This window comes from Culex pipiens, chromosome 2, assembly GCF_016801865.2.
Source record: "Culex pipiens pallens isolate TS chromosome 2, TS_CPP_V2, whole genome shotgun sequence".
Taxonomy (NCBI): domain Eukaryota; kingdom Metazoa; phylum Arthropoda; class Insecta; order Diptera; family Culicidae; genus Culex; species Culex pipiens.
The window spans coordinates 112,667,003-112,689,960 of NC_068938.1; the positions used below are offsets into that span (position 1 = coordinate 112,667,003).

The following is a 22,958-nucleotide window of genomic DNA, read 5'->3' on the forward strand; positions in this document are numbered from 1 at the left end:
GGGTTGTGGTGTCCGTAGTTCGTCGTGTGTCTTGGTATGTCGAGAAGCTGATGGTTCCGAAGTTCTCTTGAGGGAACTCGGATGTGGACTTCCTCGAGTAGGTCACTGCAGTCGATGTTGTTCCGCAAGACGTCAAACACAAACAGTCGTTGAAGGAGAACTCTTCTGTGTTGGAGTGTTGGCAGGCCGACCAGAGCGCACAGGTTCGTGTAGGGTGCCAGTGTCACAGGGTCGTTCCAGGGCAACACTCGAGCTGCAAACCTTACGAACCGACGCTGGATACTCTCGATCTTCTGCTGATGGACGGCGTAATACGGCGCCCACACCGGTACGGCGTACTCCAACACACTGCGAACTAGCGAGAAGTACAGCGTTTTGAGGACCCTCACGTCGGTGAAACCAGCAGCATTTCTTCGAAGTAACAGAGATGATTCGATATGGTATTACTTCCGTTGTGTATGTCCAATCCAATACTAGCTGGCCGGCAGCGAAATAACGAGAAAGCATTGTTTGTATCAGACTTCGATTATGCTGATGCAGCTTATCTCTCGGGTATTAGGAGCTGTTAGTACTCGCGCTGTTTGCAATGACTTATTTCCGAATGGCAGAGAACCTGGCGGCTCAGTTCTGAGGTCATTCGACATTGTCTGGATGCGATTCTATATCGGAACAATACCGTCTGTGTCGCATAATCGCAAATTATTTTTCCCATTTTTCACACACTTTAACTTAGCAACTTGTTGATCAGAGATATCTACAGGTATACTGCTCAGATCAATTGACCACGAATAGGACAAGTAGTCGGTTAAGATTCTTCAAGACCATTTTACAAACAATGAGCTTCACAGTGCCACCTGCTATATAACAGCCAGGCAACGTTATGATATGTTTTAACGAAAAGAATCATTTTTGACAATGTGTGCTATTAAACGAGATAGAACACAAAGTTGTAGTTATAATTAGAAAATCAAAATATCAATTCTCTGAAAATAAAACAAAATAAGAAGCTTCCTAATTAAAAAAAAAATGTGTTGGAATTATGTTGTACAGTTAGGCCGTTGGAAATAATTTTTAAAGTTTATGTCCCTCGACTCTGATCAAAGTCGAGGGGGGGGGGGGGGGGGTGAAAAAAAAGTATTATAAACATTTAAATAAGGAACCATGGTTTCAACATTTTAATGAAAAAAGTGTTTTAAAATGCATTATTCACCCGTCCAGTTGTTTTGCAATCATTAGTTTCTAAAATATGGAAGTATTGACGAAAATTTTATTTTTTGTGAAAAAAAAAGTATTTGCGGTGTTGTACATCGGAATTCCATAAAACCTCAAAACATTATTTTTTTTGCCCCCTGAATTTTCGGACCAATTTTGAAGGAAGGGGGGGGGGGCCACATAAACTTTGAAAAATATTTGCAACGGCCTTACTATTTAAAAATCAACAATCACAAAATGCAGAAGGGTAGTACCGTCAGTGGGGGTGACATTGGGTCTGGGGGGTGAGATTGGGTCAAAGTATTTTTTTACGGATTTTACCATTTCTCAGGTACTTCTCAATGAAACTAAATTCTGTTAAAAGGGTTGTGCAAGGGACATCTTAAGATGACTTTGCTGAAAAAATCTCGTTCCTAGAACAAATCCTGTCATTTTAGCAGCTGTCTAAAGTTGAGGTACGTTTTTGGCCAAAAATTACCTCTCGAAAAATCAACTTTTTAAAATTTTTGTTGGAATTGATCAAAAAGTACCCAAATGTTTGAAAATCTCTACTTCAAACATTTTAGCATGTCAATACGATTCTCTCAAACAAGAATCACTGTTGGATGACTTGTTTTTACCATATCTTTTATTTGAGCATCATTTTAGTTTCATTTGACCCAATGTCACCCCCTCTAAGGGGTGAGATTGGGTCAATTTTCAAACGATTGCCATTTAAGGTAGAGTCCATCAAATTACACCATATTTTGAGAAAATGTTAGTAAACTATCTAAGAACAATTCTACGATAAAAGATTTTCGATGTTATTTAAATTGTTTTTGTTATTAAGAAATTACGAGAGGTGTATCGTTTTTTGACCCATAGTCACCCCCACTGACGGTAGTAAAAGAATTGAATCTAACCCAGTTCCATATTTGGTGTGCGAAATTACTCACAAGCATGATATCGCCTTCATTAAGTAATGCCGGTAAGATTCATTGAACCATACAATCTCCCGTCGGTCACGCAACCTTCACAGGCATTGCAATTTACGCTTGATTTGTCCCCATGCGTGATGATGTTTTCAGTTTTCGCAGGAAATGTCACCAAACACAGCGAACCGTGTCGATATAATTTCCCAATGGTATCGAATGACGAGGTTTACCACAGTATCAAGCAGACGCAAACAAACGTGAGAAATATTCGAAAACATACCTCTTTTAAGTCACATTGTTCCATACCGTAGATAACATCGTCTAGCAGTCAAAATCAATACCCTCTTCAACATACAGCATGAACATTCCAATAGAACCACCCAACAGCACCAAACTGCTCGTAGAGCCGCAAAGTGGTAATTAAAATCATGATTGCATTAATTCTGTCGCCCACTCGGTCTGCCCGACCAGTGTTTGATTAATCAATTCTGGCTGCCCTGTTGACCTGTCCAAAGGGGGTCAAACAATCGGCCCCACGTGTTTACAATTGTTTTGTCAAACTCCCACCCACATGTGATAGGGAATCAATAGTTGAACTAGCAATATGTTGAATGCAACATTTTTAACCATTCAAAATCATTCACAGCACAGTAAAAGTGTGATTGCAGAAAACAAAGTTGTTTGCTTTTTATCCCCCCCCCAGATTTGAACTGACCATGAAGGTGTTGTACATTTGTAAATAATCCAGATTAGTTTTAGCACACAATTTACACAGAATGCATTCGAAGACACACAAACACACACTCACATTTAGGGTTAGTTAATTGAATTACTTATGAACTAAACACACAAAAAATAACTGCATGCAAATACCGAAGTTGCTCTACCACACGGTATCATCATCTTCACTGATATCTCTCAGTTGGGAGAATCTGTATCTCTACCGTGTGAGGGAGAATTGAAAAAAGTAGCCTAGACAGAAGATCAATACGAGAAGCACCAGCAGTACGAAATACACTTTGCAAGCACAAACGTCGCGTTCTTTTGTATCAGCCGAATTCCAAGTCCAATACACAAGTCGTGCAGTAACCAAATCGAGTTTATTTCTGATCCGAAATCATTCGACAATTTGAATCCAAATCGTAAAGATTCGCCGTGTAGTGATCTGTTCTCTAGTGCCGCTGAAACAAGTCCAGCGGACTGAGTGTGATCGTTGAGGTGATCGTGAAGCAACAACGACACTTTCACGGTGGAAAGTGCGAAGTGCGAGTGCCCATAGTGTACGGTAGTGAGGTGTTACCTGTCTCCGAGGTCTTCAGGTGCCACCAACGAAGGTGGGAAGCAAAACCTCCAACGTCCGGCACAAGTTCGAGCCCCGGCCCGAACATTTGGTCCTTCGAGCCGGATCGGAGGACGACGTCGAACCTGGGACCTGTAGTGCGGACGGATAGCGCTGCAGCGGTGTTGGTAAGTGGTCAATGGAACTTGACCACAAAAGGTGAGGCACTCGATCTAGTACTACTACCGTTGACGGGTTCCCACATTTGCACTAATTTGGCTGGTTGCAAATGGTGGATGAATTGCATGACAAAATCGCATGTTTGGCAAAGTGAAAGCATAAGGCAAAAGAGCACAATTCTACGAATTAGCGACAAACGCAGCTCAAATTCTACGCGCTGTGCACTTGATTCACTGAGAGGGGCACAGAGAGCGAAAAGTGGGCAAGCAAAGCAAAAGTGGGCAAGTACTCAACGAATGCACTTACAGTGACGCAAACAAAAGTGGGCACGCCAAGTTGTGGCGGTTGAATTTAATTCCAACAAAAATCTGTCTCTGGGAGAAAACTCGAGACTTTGCGTTTGCGTAGTGGCGTTTAGCGGATTCGCGGATCGCAAAAAGGGCACACCACAGCTGGAAACACGTTTCGATTTGTGTCCCTTTCGGTCGTTTTCGTTCGCGTACGCGTAGAGTACCACGCACGCGCGACGGTAAATGGTATTCCGCCGCAATCGTTTCGCGTTTCGTTTCGTTTGGTGAGTGAGTAGAGTGGAGTGTTGAGATGACAACCAAGGCGGATAAAAAGCTGGCTGATCTGCTGCAAAAGCGAGAGCGACTTGTGGCTACACGAGAGTTGGTTGAGAAATTTGTGGCTGCATACGATCACGAAAAGCATGTTATCCAAATACCGGTGCGACTAGAGACGTTGAACAGGACCTACAAGGAATTCCTTTCCGTGCAGTCGGAAATCGAGCAGCTGGACAAACCGGAATCCTTCAAAGCACATCTAGCGGTGCGGTGCGAATTCGAGGATGCTTTTTGTGAAGCCAAAGGTTTCCTGCTCTCCAAGGCGGATCACCACACAGCGCATGCGGATACTTCGTTGAACTCCAGCTTTACTCATTCACAAGGACCGTCAACATTCCATCACAGGCTGCCCAAGATTGATCTACCCAAGTTCAACGGAGACGAATCAAGATGGATTTCATTCCGAGACAACTTTGTTTCCATGATTCACATCAACGAGGACATTCCCGTAGTCAACAAGCTACAATACCTGCTACAATCGTTAGAGGATCCCGCCAGAAAACAATTCGAAACTGTTGAGATTCAAGCAGATAAGTACGCGCCGACCTGGGAGGAACTCTTAAAGAAGTACGACAACAAACGCTCGCTGAGAAAAACCCTATTCCGAAGACTGTACGAGTTGCCATCAATGGAAGGTGAATCAGCACAAGATTTGAACACGTTGGTTGACGACTTCCAGCGACATGTCAAAGCCCTGGAGAAGCTTGGAGAGCCGATCAACCAGTGGGATACACCGCTCGTATTTATTCTCAGCGACAAACTGGATTACGCTACCCTACGTGCTTGGGAACAGGACTCGAGCAAGAAGGAGGTGGTGACCTACGAGGAGTTGATAGAGTTCCTGAACAACCACGTTCGCATGCTGAAGTCCTTCGCAAGTGACTTGCAGCACCGTCAAAGCGGCAATGTCAAGGTGGCCGGCGCTAGTCAGAAGAAATCCCAATCAGTTAAGTTCATCGCGAACGCAGCCACATCGGAAACAAGGACGTACACACCGCAGTGTCCGTCATGCTCGAAGCAACACCTGTTATACGAATGTCCAGCATTTACTAAGCTTGCAGTGATCCAGCGTCGCGAGCTGGTCACCCAACGAAGCCTGTGCTGGAATTGCTTCCGCCAAAATCACCAAGCGCGTGCCTGCAGATCGAAGTTCTCCTGCAGGATATGCCAAGCGAAGCACCATACGCTGCTGCACGACCCAGGTGCATCGGACCACACTCAAGACGCTGCTGTGGCTTCCAATTCCACAGCTCCTCAACACAACCCGCCTACAACCATTGGAACCTTTGGATTAGCAAATTCCTCTGAAACCAGCCTTCCAATTGTAGCGAAGCAAGATACGGTTCTTTTGGAAACAGTAAACCTTCTCATCACCGATAACCACGGGAGAGAACTCCTAGTCAGAGCGCTTCTAGATTCGGCATCGATGTCCAACTTCGTCTCGAACAACCTGGCGGACTTGCTCAACATTCGCAGAAAGAACGTGGATGTCGCCGTAGCTGGACTAGGAGAATCTGCCAAGAAGATCGACCAACAAATCACCACCACAGTCAAGTCGCTAACAAGCCAATTCTCCACCACCCTCGATTTCTTGATCATGAAACCGCCCATGGTCAATCTCCCAAGAAGTGCAGTAGACATCACTCATTGGAACATGCCCGATGTCCGACTAGCCGATCCTCACTTCCACAGGCCAGGAGCGATCGACATCCTGATTGGTGGTGAATTCTACCATGAACTTCACACCGGACAACGCAAGCCAATCGGTGACGGACTTCCGTTACTTGTCGAAACTCATTTCGGATGGACAGTAACTGGCAAGATTCCCACCAAGTCCGACGGAGCGTCCACGTTGTGCTGCTTCTCCACCACCACTCGAGCTTTACTAGTAGCTCCTCAACCCATTTTGAAGCTCGAAGCTGCCGAACCAAATGCAAGCCATCTTAACAAACAAAGTTCCTCCACTCCCACTCAAACTCACAACGGAAGATACGTCGCATTTCTTCCTCGGTCGAAAAATCCGCAAGTCACCCACGGCAACTCCCGCGAGAGTGCCGCGCATCGCGTTTCTACCCACGCAAGCCGCCGTAAAGAAGTCCCATCTACGAAACCCGCCAAGAAAGCTCGCCTCAGCCACATGCGTAAGGACAACAATACCAAGCCCCACTGTTGTTTCGGATACCCGCTAGCCAGCTCGTTCATGCAAGCAGATCTACGATCGTGCTTCGGTCAAACATCTCCAGCCGTCAACGGTGCAGGAAACGAGATGATCGAACGGCAGACCGAAATGCAGCTGACCGACAAATCGCCAAAGCGCACATGCCGTGCCGTTCCGTCAAATTCGCTCACGTTCTTCAATCAACCACACCTCCGCAAGTTGGCCGAAGCTGAAAGCTGTCCGGTGCCAAGGCAGAAGAAGTTCTACAAGCAGCACGTCTACAAAGGAGAAGTATCAACCGCAGGAGAAGGCTTGCAGAAAGCCGAATTTGCAGAATCTTCAAAGATCGGTCGAGCTGTCCGAAACATGCTCAATGCGAAATTGGAATGTGAACAGGTGAGTACCGTTCCATTCGCTCCATCTCCACCCGTCCGTTCTACCGGGTCTTTTGCTGTTCCAGATGATGCACGCGAGTCAAGTCAACCACCACCAAGAACTGCAGAAACTCCAAAGACCGGTAGAGCACTCCGAAACTGCTCGATGCGCATAAGGAATGCGAACTGGTGAGCACCGTTCCATTCACTCTAACCCAAACGTTCGGTCTACCGGGTCTTTGTTGTTTCAGATGATGCCACGTGATTCAAGCAGGTCGATTCGTCATTAATGAACCACCCACGTCCTGAATGAATGTCATCAATGGATCGTGTCAGGACGATACGAAGTCTTCCCGAACGTTGCCGAAGATAAGGAGAGAGGATAAGAGAGTTTTGAAACAGCCACGGCTGTCTCAAGGTGGCCGGAATGGTCAGATTTGAACTGACCATGAAGGTGTTGTACATTTGTAAATAATCCAGATTAGTTTTAGCACACAATTTACACAGAATGCATTCGAAGACACACAAACACACACTCACATTTAGGGTTAGTTAATTGAATTACTTATGAACTAAACACACAAAAAATAACTGCATGCAAATACCGAAGTTGCTCTACCACACGGTATCATCATCTTCACTGATATCTCTCAGTTGGGAGAATCTGTATCTCTACCGTGTGAGGGAGAATTGAAAAAAGTAGCCTAGACAGAAGATCAATACGAGAAGCACCAGCAGTACGAAATACACTTTGCAAGCACAAACGTCGCGTTCTTTTGTATCAGCCGAATTCCAAGTCCAATACACAAGTCGTGCAGTAACCAAATCGAGTTTATTTCTGATCCGAAATCATTCGACAATTTGAATCCAAATCGTAAAGATTCGCCGTGTAGTGATCTGTTCTCTAGTGCCGCTGAAACAAGTCCAGCGGACTGAGTGTGATCGTTGAGGTGATCGTGAAGCAACAACGACACTTTCACGGTGGAAAGTGCGAAGTGCGAGTGCCCATAGTGTACGGTAGTGAGGTGTTACCTGTCTCCGAGGTCTTCAGGTGCCACCAACGAAGGTGGGAAGCAAAACCTCCAACGTCCGGCACAAGTTCGAGCCCCGGCCCGAACAGATTGGCTCCAACAAAGGCGGTACAAATTGTTCAACTATTGGGCTGAGTGCTCTCCCTCGATTTCAACGCCATCAAACCGTCACCAACAAACACGTATCATCAGCGCGCGCGATCGATTCACAGAGGGGGAGGAGAGGGCGCGAAACGATTGAATTCAAAAGCCTTCCCGTAATCCACCCATTATGGGCATTTCATGCAAAGCTCGAATTTGAGCGAAATGTCACTGCTTTCAGATTTTTTTGGTTCTGTTCTGTATCAGGTCTGAGTGCCTAGAATTGTTTGACGAACAGTTTTGGAGTGAGCTTTTTTTGGGGTTTATTTTCGTTTAAATCAATTTTGTTGTACAATGTAATCAACTTTAGATGGCGTTGCTTTTTGTTGATTGATTTGAATATTTGAAACCTTTTTTCTGTTTTTCGTTTGTATCATTCGTGTCATTGAAATTTATCTATACATTTTGTTATTTTTTTCCATACAAACTTCAAGGGCTTAGTTCCAGTGTCAGAATGAACTCAAATTCGGAATTCAGCCTATCATGGGTTCGATTCCCATCTGCTCCAACCTTCCATCGGATGGGGAAGTAAAACGTCGGTCCTGGCCTTGGTCGTTGTTAGGCCGTTAAGTCATTCCAGGTGTGGGAGTCATCTCCCTGCTATAAAGACAAATAACACACCAAACCACTGTGGGCCATCTCCATACAAACAGGCGGCCAAATTATTTTTTTTGCTTTTAAAATGTTTTTTCATACAAATTTGGGTAATTGTATGGTATTGAAATGATATACGTCCATTTTTATGACCTTTCATGTTTTTCAATAGTTGATTGTTTATAATAAATAGTCTTTTCATACATTTGCAAGTGCAACAGAATTGCATATATATTGTATTGCAAGCTAATACATCCCCACTTTAAGGACACAACCGCTCCCTCCTCTTTCTTTCACCCCCCCCCCTCCCCTCCTCCCCTCCAACAAAATTTTGCTAAGCGTAATAAATTCATTTTTAGTCAAATATTTATTTTTTACTGCTGTGTGTTTCTTTTTGTGAGTCCATGCCATATAACTTGAGACCCCCCCCCCCCCCCACCCTTATGGGCATAAATTGCGAAAATTTTAATTGTTAAATGAAATAACAGAAAAATTATTTTATCCAAAATATTAATTATGAAGTAAAACGATAAAAAAACAAAACATATTCTAACTAATCCTAATGTTCTTGTTCATGAAAATTCTTTTGATTATTGAGTTTTTGACGGCTTCAGGATATGTTAAAGGTACTTTTTATGATGTTTTGTACTAACCAACATAGAACTTAAATGTGGATCAGTTTCATGAATTGATCGCAGAAATTCATCATGCTAAGTCAATATTTTGCTGAATACAGATTCTCCAGTTTCGCTTGAGAAACTTCGGTACGATTACCTTATTTTGACTAAGGTACTCAATCTTAAATGTAGGCAACAGAAAATTCCAATAAAGTCATTTCGAACTTCTTGAAACTAGGTATTGATTTTTGAAGCGACGATGCCCACGAAGTAGGTAGCAAAGCAAGTGAAATAAACGGACGCATATGTAGATTGCAGCAAATTTTGATAAAACGTTAATGTTCAAAATGGCATATCTCCGAAAACGCAAAAAATCGCAGGCTGGAAATTTCAGCAATGTTAGATTATGATCCAATCTTTCAAGTGATCTTAGTTTCATGTTTAGCATCGGTTAGAAAAAAAAGTACTCGATTAACAAACACAAAAAAATAAGTTTTGTCAAAAAAATGCTCCAGTTATTCGATGAAAACTTCAGTTTTTGGTTTGGAAACAACATTTTATCTATTAATAGTTTCAAAGCTTATCTCATTACCTTTCCAACGATGTATAATTGTCCTAATAAAATATTTAAAATGGCTGAGCTATGTTAAAATTAAACAATCAGTACTTTTACAAAAAAACGCTAGTTTTTTACTCCATTTTTTGACTTTCAGCTTGCGTATCTCCGTAATGAACAAACTTAGAGCTTTGAAAATTTGTATTTTTCTTAGTTAGATTGTTTACTTTTGAGAAAAAAATACCAAAAAATATTTGGAGAAGGTCACGTTTTTGAAACTTGGCCACCCAATGTACCATAGTGCGGCCTTGGTTGTTGTTAGGCCGTTAAGTCATTCCAGGTGTGGGAGTCATCTCCAAACCAAGCCTGTTCTGATGGAATCGCTGGCGGCGGTTGGACTCGCAATCCAAAGGTCGTTAGTTCGAACCCTGGGGTGGAAGGTTCCTTGGAGTAGAAAGAGGCTTGGATGCTCTCCCCATTCAAGCCTTTGGACTGCTAGGTTCGAGCAGAAACTTGCAAAAGAGACCACAAAAGACCTAGGGGTCGTTAAAGTTGATGGTTTGAGTTTGATGGTAAATATTTTCAAAACTATGAATGATGGAGTCAACTTGCCTCAAACCCCTTATCGGAAACCTTGCAATGTTTTTTAATAGTTATTAATGTTTAAAGCATTTTAAGATGATTTTTGCTTAAAATTTTTGAAAATTTGGCTTTGTGTTTAGTTTTTTTTTGTTGCAGAATGTTAAAACACAAAAACAAGGGAGCGGCCGTGGCTGACTGGTTACGGTGTTCGCTTTGTAAGCGAATGGTTCTGGGTTCGATTCCCATCTGCCCCCAACGAGAAAGTTAAGAACACATAAATTTGAAAAGATGAATATGAACGAAAAATCAAAGTCGCTCGAGGCGGGATTCGATCCTCCGTCCTTTGGATTGGTAAGCAAAAATGCTTACCACTAGGCCATGACGACTTGGTAAACGTAGACTGGAATTAGGAATATTGTTACGTGGCGTTACATCGTGCTGCCATCTGGTTTTTTGAAGTGCAAGAGTGGAAAAGTGCTGAGTCATCGTTTAAAAATAGACGGCGTCCTATCTCGCCCAGCAACATGAAGTCGATAAAGTAGTCGGTTTCGATGGAAAAAAGTTGAAAACGTGGTCTAAAAATAGCGACGCCAACCCCCTATTACGAATCATCTCTGCGATACGGCTTTACGCAGTAGGCCTGGCCGCTTTAACGCTTGTGATGTTTCAATGTATTCTAATGCAATGGCGCACTACAAATGATTATAAATGACAAGAAGAGTGCTAGGCGTAATCTAACCTAAGGCACTCTCCAGGATCCCTCCGAAAGATTGGCTGCGCTAGGGTCTGATTAGATTAGAACGCTACACAGAAAAAAAATCATGGTAATATTACATCTGGGAAGGGGTACATCTTTTATGTCAGAAAAAAGGTGTAATTTTATCTCTGAAAATGTGTAATTTTACCACTTTTCTGTTGTAATGTCACTTTTTCAGTCTAAATTGAGGTAAAATTTCATCATAAAAGAGGCAATATTCAACCTTCCAAAATTAAAGCTTCCAAATTAACATTATTTTTTTCTGTGAGGGATTAGATTAGATTAGAATGTTAAAACACAAAAACAAAAAATAAAAAAATGATTTTTTTTAAATCGGGTTTCATACAACTTCGAACAGAATTAAATTCCGAAAAACGCTTCTTGAATGGCTTTTTTATGTCAAACATTCATGTGTTAAGTAAATTCTAGATTAAATTTTCAAAAGGTCCTATCTGCATAGGAAATCCATGACTCATAGGTTGTTTTGAAAATTTACTCTAGAACTCACCGTTCAAAACAAAAAATATTGAAAAATGTTGCTTTTCGATACTAGTGTTGAAAATTCAACTTTTCAGCACCCATTTCAGTGTTGAAAAGTATAATTTTTTCATTCAGTTATTGTAGGGAAAAGTAGGCCGTTTCGTTTCTCGAGAAGGGCAGGAAAAGTTGACAGTTTCACAGCGGAATTTCAAAAAGTATTTTTCTATACTGTTGTTTTTCGAGAACCGTTTGGCAAAACAGATCAAGCTAGTATAACATTTTCTTTTTTTCATTTATCGGTACTTATGTCATTATCGTAAGTAACTGATAAGAGCACACTGTAATTGTCTTTGGCAATAAAAATAAAACGAACCTTCTGTCCACTCAACAGCTCAGTAACCTGAGTTGATTAGGTGTGGTGTGACACTCGATTGTTTAGTCAATGCGTTGATGGATTAGTCCTTCCTAATTGAACGGCTGCACTGACCGACCCAAATTCAAGCAGAGTTCACTGTAACTACGCACCATTATCCGTTTATTTCTGTCTGTTTCAAGTTTTCAAACATAAAGCAAAAATATTATTGCCAGGTCGTAAAATTCACGACCATTTGCTGCACCGCCAGAGTCCGGATTATAAAATCATGGTGCTACTGTTTTCTCGTTGGCTTGTTCAGATATATGTATGATCTTGATCTTGAAACTGCTCTTTTTACCTCGACCGCGAACCAAACCGATGCTGATGCTTCTGGTTACCTTGCTTTTTTTCTCTCTCTTGAGCTTGCGTAATCTCAACTAGACGACAGTAGACGATATTAGAATTCGCTAAAAGTAATGGACGACAGCGTGCTGCTATAATTATAGCAAGGTTTATTTATACGGTTCCCCGAGTTCTTTTTTGCTGTCTAAACCCGGTTTGGCGTCTGTGGGAAATTCGTCGGAAAAGTTCTTGCTCATCTTTAGGCAATTTAGAGCATTTAATTCAAGTTGATTTTGGCGATGGGATTAAACAGCGAATCTGCTTTTTTTTCGGCAACCAATTATTTTTTACGACGGAAATATCCGCACAAAACGGTTCGCATTTTGGTGGGAAGCGTTTAATTGAGTTGTTCTGAACTCTCTGTGTCAGAGGAGATAGGTCACACACATCTATCGTGTAACACAAACTGAAGTGGTGCTCGGAGTTTTATCCGATAAGCTTGTGCCTGTGTGTTGGATTAAATGCTATACAACTGGTCGATAGTGGCACATCGAACGATTATGACCATGAGGCAAAAAAAAAAACAAAATTACACAGTAACGGCCAGCATTACCATAAAAATGTAGGAAGGCAAACCCATTACGAAAAAAGCGGAAGGCAAAACAAAGCTGCGTACTTGGTTTCGTATCAATCCAGTGCAAGGTCGTATCAGTAATTATGTATATATCGTTCTATAAATATAAACGACCACCAGTCCAGTGCAATGCGCTATAAATAACAACATCATACAACCCTCTCGGCCTCGAACGCAGTAGGCCAGAAGCTGGGACTTAAGCCTCATCCTGGTGGGGCTAAGCGATCGTTGGAGGAGAAACCGCCAGAATCGAAAACAGGGACGACCTGCGAAGCCAAAGGAATATAACACTAATGTTGGTTTATGTATGCATTCAGCAGAGAGTTCCATCAGAAAGCAGGGGGAAAGAGAAGTTAAAAGCTTTTGTGCAAGAGTGACTCTTCAGAGGGATTTGCTCATGGTGTCAACTTAAACATGATTTTTTTCGAAAGAGATTACTTTTTGATTTGCTAGTCTTCCTGAAAGTTAAGATTCTTAATTCTAAAATATATTAATATCATTTTTGCAATTCCACTGTGAAACTGTCAACTTTTCCTGTCCTTCCGGAGAAACGAAACGGCCTACTTTATCGAAAAGTAACATTTTTATTTTTTTTTCTTTTGAACGATGAATTTACTAAACACATGAATTGTTTGACATAAAATTTCATTAAAGAAGCGTTTTTCGGAATTGCAAAAAATGTTGTAAGCAATTTGTTGCAGAACATGATTTTTTCAGCACTCGTCGTATTTATCCAACTCGGTAAACCTCGTTGGATAAATGTACAACTCGTGCTGAAAAAATCGTACCCGAAGGTGCATGAACGTCACTTGGCCACCACAAAGCGAAGGTGCTCAAGCTTGAACAAGCTGATAATGCAGTAATGCGAGTATGACTCAACAAGTGTAGAGCTAGAGTGAGTGCCTGCCTGGCGTTCCAGCTAATGATCAGTGTCTCATGTACCTGCGCGACAAGTACCTACGTACACTTATTTGCCTACGGAAGCACCATTTGGCATTACGATTACGGACAGGGTTTGCCCTGCTCAAGCGAGTTACGCTCGGGAGTTTAGAAAAAAAATCGTCAAGTTACATCGCGAACGCTTTCTTCAACACAATCACTGTTCAAATCGATTTCCACATCCCATTTTCTCCGCCACCAGTCTTCTAGAACATGTGACACCTCGAGACACATAAGTCAAGATCAAGAGCAACGGTCGTCCATCGACTCCGGCCAGTCCGCAGTATGTTCAGTTCAGTACATAGCTGACCGCGGTCATTGCCTGCAGTCCTGAACCCGTATGCATGGCACGAGATATAATTGATTGCCGCGGGAACCGCATTCTTCAAATCGATGTCACCCTCCTCTACCTTGGCTGGCGCCTTCGCAATGCAACACAAATTCATTCATTACTTCGGCTCAATTGAGTGTGTCATTCTCGGGTTGGCTTTTTGCGAATCATTCAAATCAGCCCACACTTTCGGCGTATTTGTTAGTTTTGTCAGTGTCATGCACTTTGATCACACTGCGGTTTGAATTTGACACTTTTTTGTGGTTGGTTTCGTGAGTTTTGCCTCGAACTCAGAGAAATGAACAAACAAAAAAATCGGTTGCGACAAAGAGCTTGAAAGTGGAATAAGGCTGCTTACGAAATGTCGCTCAGTTTGATTTATGCAGGAAACTTTCAGATTTTATTATTTCAAGCTGTGCGAGTGTGCTGCTACTGCTGGGAAAAGTTTGGACGAGAATGTTTGCGAGCTGCTTACTGATTGCATGTTATCTTAAGAGAGATATGAGATTATTCAAACAAATGGAAGGGGATTTAGTTGTCCCACGGTGTAATCCTATAAATATGATTATATATGGTATGGATAAAAAGACAAAAAAATAGAGTAAATCGTGAAATCTACTCAGCATGATTTATGATATGTTAACCAGAAGTGGAACCTTGTGAAGGTTTTTTGATGAAAAAAAAAACGTGTTACATTTCGATACATGTGCTGAAACTTTAACTTTAACAAATTGCAAAAAGAGGATTTTTTCAGCACGAGTCGTACATTTATCTAACGAGGTTAACCGAGTTGGATAAATACGACAAGTGCTGAATTATAAGTCAAATGTCCATGTATTTAGTCAATGAATCGTTTAAATGAAAAAAAATGTTGAAATGTATTACTTATCGAAACAAGTGCTGAAAAGTTCAACTTTTCAGCATCCATTTCAGTGCTGAAAAGTAGAACTTTTCAGCATTTGGTTTTAAAAGTGTTACTGTTCGATTCTGTTATTTTTGGTAGAGAAAAGTAGGCTGTTTCGTTGTTTATGAATGACAGGAAAAGATAATAATTTCATGACGGATTGGCTAATAGTAGTTTATGCAACAAGTTGCAAAAAGAGGTTTTTTTCAGCACGAGTCGTACATTTATCCAACGAGGTTCACCGAGTTGGATAAATACGACGAGTGCTGAAAAAATCAAGTTTTTCAACGAGTTCCATACAACATTTTTTGCAATTTCGAAAAACACCCATTGAGTGAAATTTTAAGTCGAATTTTCATGTATTTTGTCAATTAATCGTTAAAATCAAAAAAATGTTGAAAAGTGTTACTTTTCGAAACAAGTGCTGAAAAGTGTTGCTATTCGATTCTGTTATTTTTGGTACAGAAAAGTAGGCTATTTCGTCGTTCAAGAATGACAGGAAAAGTAAGTAGTTTCACAACGACATTACAAAAAACTATTATCAGTTGTTCTATACTTTTTTTAAACACTAATACCAACATGCACAACTGTCGAAATTAATCTCTCAACTTACTGACTGAATCACTCGCTCGAAATAACTCAAGTGTTGTAAAACGCGAACGTAAATTCCATGATTCACTGGATGACACTTCACTTATCGTGGTTTGTTTCCTTCATTATTTGCTAAGCGACTTTTTACCCACTATCAAATGAGTGGCGTCGCGCCTTCAAAAACTCGACTGGCGTCGAAAAGTGACGAAAATAAAAACAACACTTTTCGTTGAGTTCGGTAATTGAACATTCCAGCGCGGGCTGGCTGCTCCTCCTCCTCGAACGGTGAATCCAAAACAAGTCAATTTGTATGGAAACCAGGTAACCGCACTTTCTAAGAGAGGAGACTGTTTACATGCTACTGATGTAATAAGTACAACCCAGCAGGCCTCGGCTCGGTTGGTTGGCGAAAGGAAGGAAGCCCGTCAACAGTTTCGTTACGATCGTTGAACCGGCCGATGCTCCAAAGCCTGCTTCGACGACTTATCCCACACCGAGCATAATCCACATAGAAGAGTACGTTCTGTTGTGGGACCGAGCCTCCACCGGGGGAGTGCAACGAAGGTCTCTATGGTGACACCGTCCTGTTGTCTTGCGATAGAACATCGTTATTCAAAAGCAACCTTTTTAGCATTCCTTCGGCGTACCGCAGCGCATCAACGGGCAGAACGGGGGATGGTGATGGTGGCAATCGTTTGGGGAAAGGAATTTGCTCAAGTCAATGTCTATGCTTGACAGCTTCTTCTTCTTCTTCTGAAGCAAAGTAGGCTGTTCTCTTGAAAAAACAACATGTTATACGAATTCACCCAGAAAAGTTGGGTTGAACAAAAAAAACGTAATACAAAATATCAAACCATTCTGTTTATATTATTTACCTTAATGTATTTTTGAAGTGACTTTCTCATAATTTCGTAGCCGGCCTTTGTTCAATGAAAGTATTTTTATTTTTCTTTTACCACAAGGTTTGTGAAAACCCAAAGAATTACTCAAATATGCAAGGCGAGGAACTTTTGATATCCTGGCTGCCTCTAGTGAGTAAAACTCGACAAGTCATGGGAGTTTGTCGCGTCGTATAATCGTGTTTGAATAGGCTCAAACCCCGCGTTGTTTGCCCGCGCCGATGGCGATGGTCTCCCTACCCCGATTGTTCTGTATACTGATGGATTGACTATTGATGAGCCCATTGAATGCCACTCTCTTATTCTTCAAGTATGTGCGCTCTGCCATCGGATCTGGGTGTCACATAATAAGTGATTTGTACACACGTACACCACACCGCCATCGGGATTCTTTGCCCACGATACAAGAAATGTGTGCCCTTTTCTGTCAGCAAAATGTCACAAGTTACTTGATATGACCTAATCTGTCCGCGCGAGGGGTTCGGTCCATCTACATCAAAGTGATGGAAAACGTGTCGGATGGTGTTTGGGGGTTTGGAATAAATTTTCATAAATCTAGGCCAAGAATGTGGAAAGGTGTTTCTGGTATCTTGGTAATGTATCGACAAAAGTTGTTAGTTAAGCCCTTGAAGATTGTTACGACCGAAACTTCGTTTGAGACGCAGTATGGAAATAATAAATAATGATGCCTTCATTATAGGTGTCACAATTCGCTACAAAAAGCGAGGCGGGTGGTTCAGGTCATCTGGATCATTTTCAACTTCTTTTTGGTTGAGCAAAGTGCTGCTTTCAGCGACAATCAAACCAATTTCACATTAATAAAACTTGACAATAGCTCGCCGGAACTGTAAGGTAGAGGGCCAAATTGGTGACTTATTCACGAGTGCGAGTTATTATCGAAAAGAGTCCTTCCCATAGCATCGCTACTTGGAAGGCACGTCGGTGGATAGCTAAGTTTTGTTCACTTTTGAAAGACACCTTCACATACAAAAGTTGCAAAGTAGTGTAGGCACGGCGAATCGACAAAACTAAATTCTTGATGCCCGGATATCATATAAATCCAAAATTGAAATCTATTCCACCAAAACCAAAACAGATCATCCCACCCTACCCAAGAATCCTTCAATTCCGACGAACTTGAACAGTCCAGTTTAGGGCGCCGTAAATCATTCATTCAAGATTTCGCGCTAAATCATCTGCTCCATTTGCTGGCTAGCTCACTAAATTTACTTTCATTCTTCGCCCACCACTGAGCGCACTAGCGTGGCGGTTAGCAAAAGATGACGTACACCTCTCTCAATTGCTTTAATTTCGTAAAGTGTTTATCTTTTGTACGCTCTCTCTCTCTCTCTCTATCTCGATTAGATGTAATAGAGTGTCGGCGTCACAATTTCTGCCATCTCGGTACGGCTTCTGAACCGTCGCCGCCGCCGCGCAATTGGATTTATTTCAATGCATTGTTAGCGTATAAGTGTAACTGCTCTCTGGTAGAGAAAATTGATGATTAATCGCAACGTCTAAGCGTGTGACGAAGTTTCAGCTTTGAATCACGTGCCTGCCAACTTTCAAACCGCGTTTAGTACACCCATGTGAGGGAGGTGGAATTAATTCATAAGATGGGCATGGAAACAAGGGCATATATGCGAAGTGTCTTTCAGGTTCTGTGAAGTGTGATTCATTCAAAAAATCCTCTCTGCGGTTGATGCAACACAGTAGGCCTGGCCGCTTTAAATTTGATAATACAGCTTGGAGATGCTCACAATCATGATTTTGACAAGAAAGAACTTGAAAGATAATAAAAACAATCTGCCGTTACCAGGACTTGAACTGGAGTTCTTTGAGTAATAGTCTGACTCTTTACCACTGTGCCACGAACGCTTGATGTACCAAACCCAACAGTAATGAATGCAGTGGTCGTTTTAAGAAACAGAATTACAGTCAATCAGTGTTACAATATTGACGTCACATTGGATATCAACAATCTCAAACAATTGTAGTCACATTTGATATCAACAATCTGTCGTTTGGGTGTAACTTCGTCGATAACTTTTGCTACCTCTTCTCAACAAATGGAGATTTACATTCCGTTTTTTTGTGTGTTTATACATAATTTCCAAACAATCTCGTCCATTTTTTACGACCAAACTTTTACGACGAGCTACAACGATTATGACCTTGCAAGTTTTGGGGTTGGCTGGTGCTCCCGAAAAAGATTGTTGTGTTCTTTTGTAACTTTTCGGTCCCTTTTTTTTCGTCAGCTAGAGAAGATGAAGTGAAAATCAGAAGCTCGGAAAGGATTCTACCACAAGAAGAACTCCTCGTTAGTATACCGCCCTAATGGCATGAAACTGTGTCAACTGGGTAATAAAACGTGCAGAAATTGAGCAACTTTCCCGGTTATCACACGCGTGTATTTGCGGCTCTCTCAGTATGGGATGTTCATTGTTTGTTTGCGGAACCAGACGACGACGACCACGACAGCTGGGTTTTACTGGAGTGTAAAGTGTACTGGGAATTTGCATGTTCTCTCGAAGTACACACAGATATGCTAGAATGGTTCTTTTGCTGAGTTTTGCAAGAATCTTGGAATCCGTACATTTCAATACAATTTGCTTCACTTCAAGAGCAGGTGCTACAAATGAAACATTTTATCTGCAGCCTTATTGCTACCATTAGTTCCACTGTAATAAGTTCGAAGCAAACAATTCATGCTTCAAATGCTAATTTTCCGCATTAGAAAGCTAGGCAAATTGCAGGTTATCTCACGCTAATTGAAATTCTGCCCTTTACTTTGCGCGAGTCTTCCGACTGGGTCTGGAAAGTCGGAATCACTGCGGCCTTGGTAGCAGGTGCCGGCCAGACGTGGGAGCATTTTCTGCTGGATTTGGAAGTGAACGAAAATAAACCATTTGACAGCCGTTAAGATGAGCTCACACGAGCGAGAGGGTAGTTATTATTTCACCGGTTTTTTTTCGTGTTGGCTGAGCTTTATTGTGTGTGATAATTGGCGAAAATAAGTAAGTCAATCGATGGATGGGAAGTGTCTCGATGGTTGTCAAGCGAGATGACGTGATTTGGGTTGATGTCATTTCTGTCTGAGATTTGCAACATTTCATTCATAACTCCTGAAATGAAGATCAATGGTTCAGCAAATACATTCATGAAACAGCTGTATTCAACCTTCACATACAAATACTTTTTTGTAAAGCTTTTTCTTAACATACCCTTAATAAATTACCGATAAATAAGATTGGATTTGGGAATTTCATAAAATAGACCATATTGAATTAAAGAGTTATTTTACCAGAAATATTACAAAAAAAAACATTTATTTCTACAATACAGATATTATATTTCGACGTCGTCGTGCTATCTTGTCGCACCCGCCATTTCGACGTTCTGAGAAAAACGCGTTTTAATGTTTGACCGTTTACACGAAATGTAAACAATAACAAACAGATTTTGTTTGGATGACCATTCTGTGCATTGTCCCGAAGTTTGGTTGAAGTTGGTTGCTGGAGTCCCGAGTTATAATTACAAATGTTTACAGTAGTCTAACTTGTACGTGCGTCAAACGCGTTCTGACCTGAAATCCCTTTGGCCAGTTGTCGCACTTACATCAATTTTCGGGGAGTGACATAATAGCACGACAAAATTGAAACTTCTTTCATATGCAGAGCGACAACAATGCACGGAGTTTTTTCGGCTTTGACTATCTCAGGATTGAAATCGAATTTTGGGGATCTGTGAAGGTCAAAAGGTGAGGCATTGTTAGCTGCACAAAATGGCGTTCTTAACTCAATTTGGCCCAAAATGCACGTGCGACAAGTTAGCACGACGGCGACGATTTGATGGTTGAAGTGATTTTCCACATCCAGTTCTAATTTAACCAATTCTTAGCAACATATTTATAATACATAAATATGTCCAAACATGTTTAGCTCAAGCTTCCAGAGATTTCCACTACATTTTAAGTTCAGGGCTTATGGTAGTTAAAAAAAAGTGTTCCACTCTAAAAATTCTAATAGAGTAAACAATTATACTGAATTTCTTGTCATTGCCTAGCTATATTGTAAATTTAAAAAAAAAAATTGAGTATGCTAAAAAATAAGGAATTTTGTAAAAAATTGAGTAGGTACAATTCAAAACTTTCATGCAGTGAAAATCTGTATACAATTTTTGGATGTTTAATACCTATCAGAGGCGACTCGTCCACCTGTTCAACCTGTTCATTGAACAGGTAGTCGATTTCAAGCGGTTAATTTTTTTTATCTAAGTACCGCGGTGCTTTTTCAACCAGCAACATACAATTACAATTTTTGTTTGAATATACGTTAAAAAAATCGACGCCCTATGTTCAGCAGCGCTGCATGCACCAAAAAAGCATTTGCCCGCCACCCTTTACTCATTACCTCTCTTTACAACCCACCAATACTAAAGCGAGCCAGCCTGGCGGGCCACGCGCAAATGCTCGTCGCGTTCACACCGACCCGCTGAACGTCGGGGAAAAAATCTCCATACGGAAAAAATTCAACACATGTAAAGAGCTTCCTATTCATACGCTGCGGCATTACCGATGTGTTGGTAAATCTGGTTCAATCTGAGAGCGTGAACTGACAGCATTTTTGGGAGAGATTTTGCTCGCTCAGCACTGCAGGGAGCTGCTTGCAAAAGGTAAATAAGCCAGCGCGTTGACAGCACGTTGAGAGCATGAATAAATGAGAGAGCGCGAGAGCACCACAGATATTGCTCTTTTAGGCATCAGGCTGTTTTGCGCAGACTGGTGATGGCTTGTTTTAAAACTGGAAAGTTCAACTGCGCGCGTTGAACCTCTTCGATGGAAAGTGATGTAATGTTAAGTTTAGATAGTGTGATTGATAGATTGAATTGAAACAATTGAAACAAAAAAGTACTGTGTTTTTTTCCAGACTCGGGACACATGAGAAGAATTATGACAGTAGATTCAACCATGATCGTTATTTTATTTTCAGGATGGTTGTATTTAAAGCGGATGCAGTCCTAAGTTTAAGATTTGATGCCTTTAAATGCTCCAAAAACGACTGTGTTTATTCAGACTGTTGGTCCGGTTAACTCTAGTTGAATATATTATTATCATATTTATATTGTAGCATGAATTTGTTCTGATTTTTTTTTTCACTTATGCTAAAAACAAATATTTTCATTATCTCAGATTCATGTCAATATAGTTTTGTTTTTAACATCAGAAGCCCTTCTTTTTATTCAGAAATTGAATTCCAAAACCATGAGGACATAACAGTGAGTAAATTCAATTCTCTAAAAATTTTACAAAGGATCAAAAGCGATACGACCTGGTTCTAAAAAGTATAAAGTAAAATGTCAATTTAATTTTTAAGTAGTAACCAAGTTAGCTAAATATTAGTTAGGCCTAAAAAAGCCCAACAAACAGTTTTCCTTGGTGAAGGATGTGGTATTTTTTCTGAACATCCTGATGAATAGTTTTGAAATTTAGTACAATATTCAATAACAAAAGAAGTTATTGAATATTGTACTAAATTTCAAAACTATTTTCGATAAGGATGGCAGAGCGATTGCTCTATTTTTCCACATTCGCCACGCTAATGATTAAGTCTTAAAAATACATTTTAACGAGATAAAAAAGTCTTAATCATACGTGTAATTAATTATTTGCATAAACAGAAAATTATAATAGTATAAAAATAATAAAACGTAAAAATAAAAGCCATTGGAAAGAAAAAAGCTTCAAAAACATTTTTTAACATTAAGATTCAAAAATTTACTACGATCTATAATCAATATTTATTAAAAACAACATTGTAACCGGGTCAACTTCAAGCACGAAGTCAAATCATCCAAAAGAGTTGAACCAGCCTCCGGCTGAAAAACTCTATAATAAAGAATAAAAAAAATAACATTGAACAGGTACTACATTCGGGCACGAGTCGCCTCTGATACCCATATTAAAAATAACTTTAGCTAATTTTAGTATTTTCATCAAACATTTTGTTAAAATTTTAGTATTTTACATAAGAAACTCTAATGTAGTAAAAATCTATGCATAATTTCACGTCATTTGATATTTATATCGTGCATCATTATTTAAAATAATATGACATTTTATGAAAATTTAAAGAATGAACACAAAAGTTCGAATAGACTACTATTCTATACAAAATTTTAAGGGTGCACAGCAACGAAGGAAGTTGTTGTTTTCTTATTCCAAAGTGGTGATACTTACGGACCCAATTCTGCAATAACGGGAATGTAAAATTAATCAAACTTTGTTGTAAATTACTTTGTGGACAGTACTTTAGGGGATGAATAAAACAATATGTCGATAGTACCCGTAGTTTTGAAGATACTAAAATGTCTGTAACAAAAATCTGGGTGCAAAAGCTTTGGTTGATGTGCACCGTTAAGTCGTATGATAACGAAAATTTTGAAAAAAAAGGGTATTTAAAA

The 22,958-nt window shown here is 40.6% G+C and overlaps 2 protein-coding genes across 4 annotated transcripts in view; one reads left to right on the plus strand and one right to left on the minus strand.

Annotated features, from left to right (window-relative positions):
* The window catches only part of LOC120426537 (cytohesin-1-like), a 74,900-nt gene that overhangs the window by 43,200 nt on the left and 8,742 nt on the right, over positions 1-22,958 (minus strand). The window lies entirely within an intron of this gene.
* LOC120426538 (uncharacterized) lies at positions 4,186-6,919 on the plus strand. The gene is made up of 2 exons (XM_039591306.1): positions 4,186-6,765; positions 6,830-6,919. The coding sequence occupies exons 1-2, from the start codon at positions 4,186-4,188 to the stop codon at positions 6,917-6,919; spliced, it is 2,670 nt and encodes an 889-aa protein (XP_039447240.1).

Excerpts from the sequence above, each read along its gene's own strand:
- LOC120426538 (XM_039591306.1), top strand. The coding sequence starts at position 4,186 with ATGACAACCAAGGCGGATAAAAAGCTGGCTGATCTGCTGCAAAAGCGA. Across the intron at positions 6,766-6,829 it reads CGAAATTGGAATGTGAACAG|ATGATGCACGCGAGTCAAGT; the intron begins GTGAGTACCGTT and ends TTGCTGTTCCAG.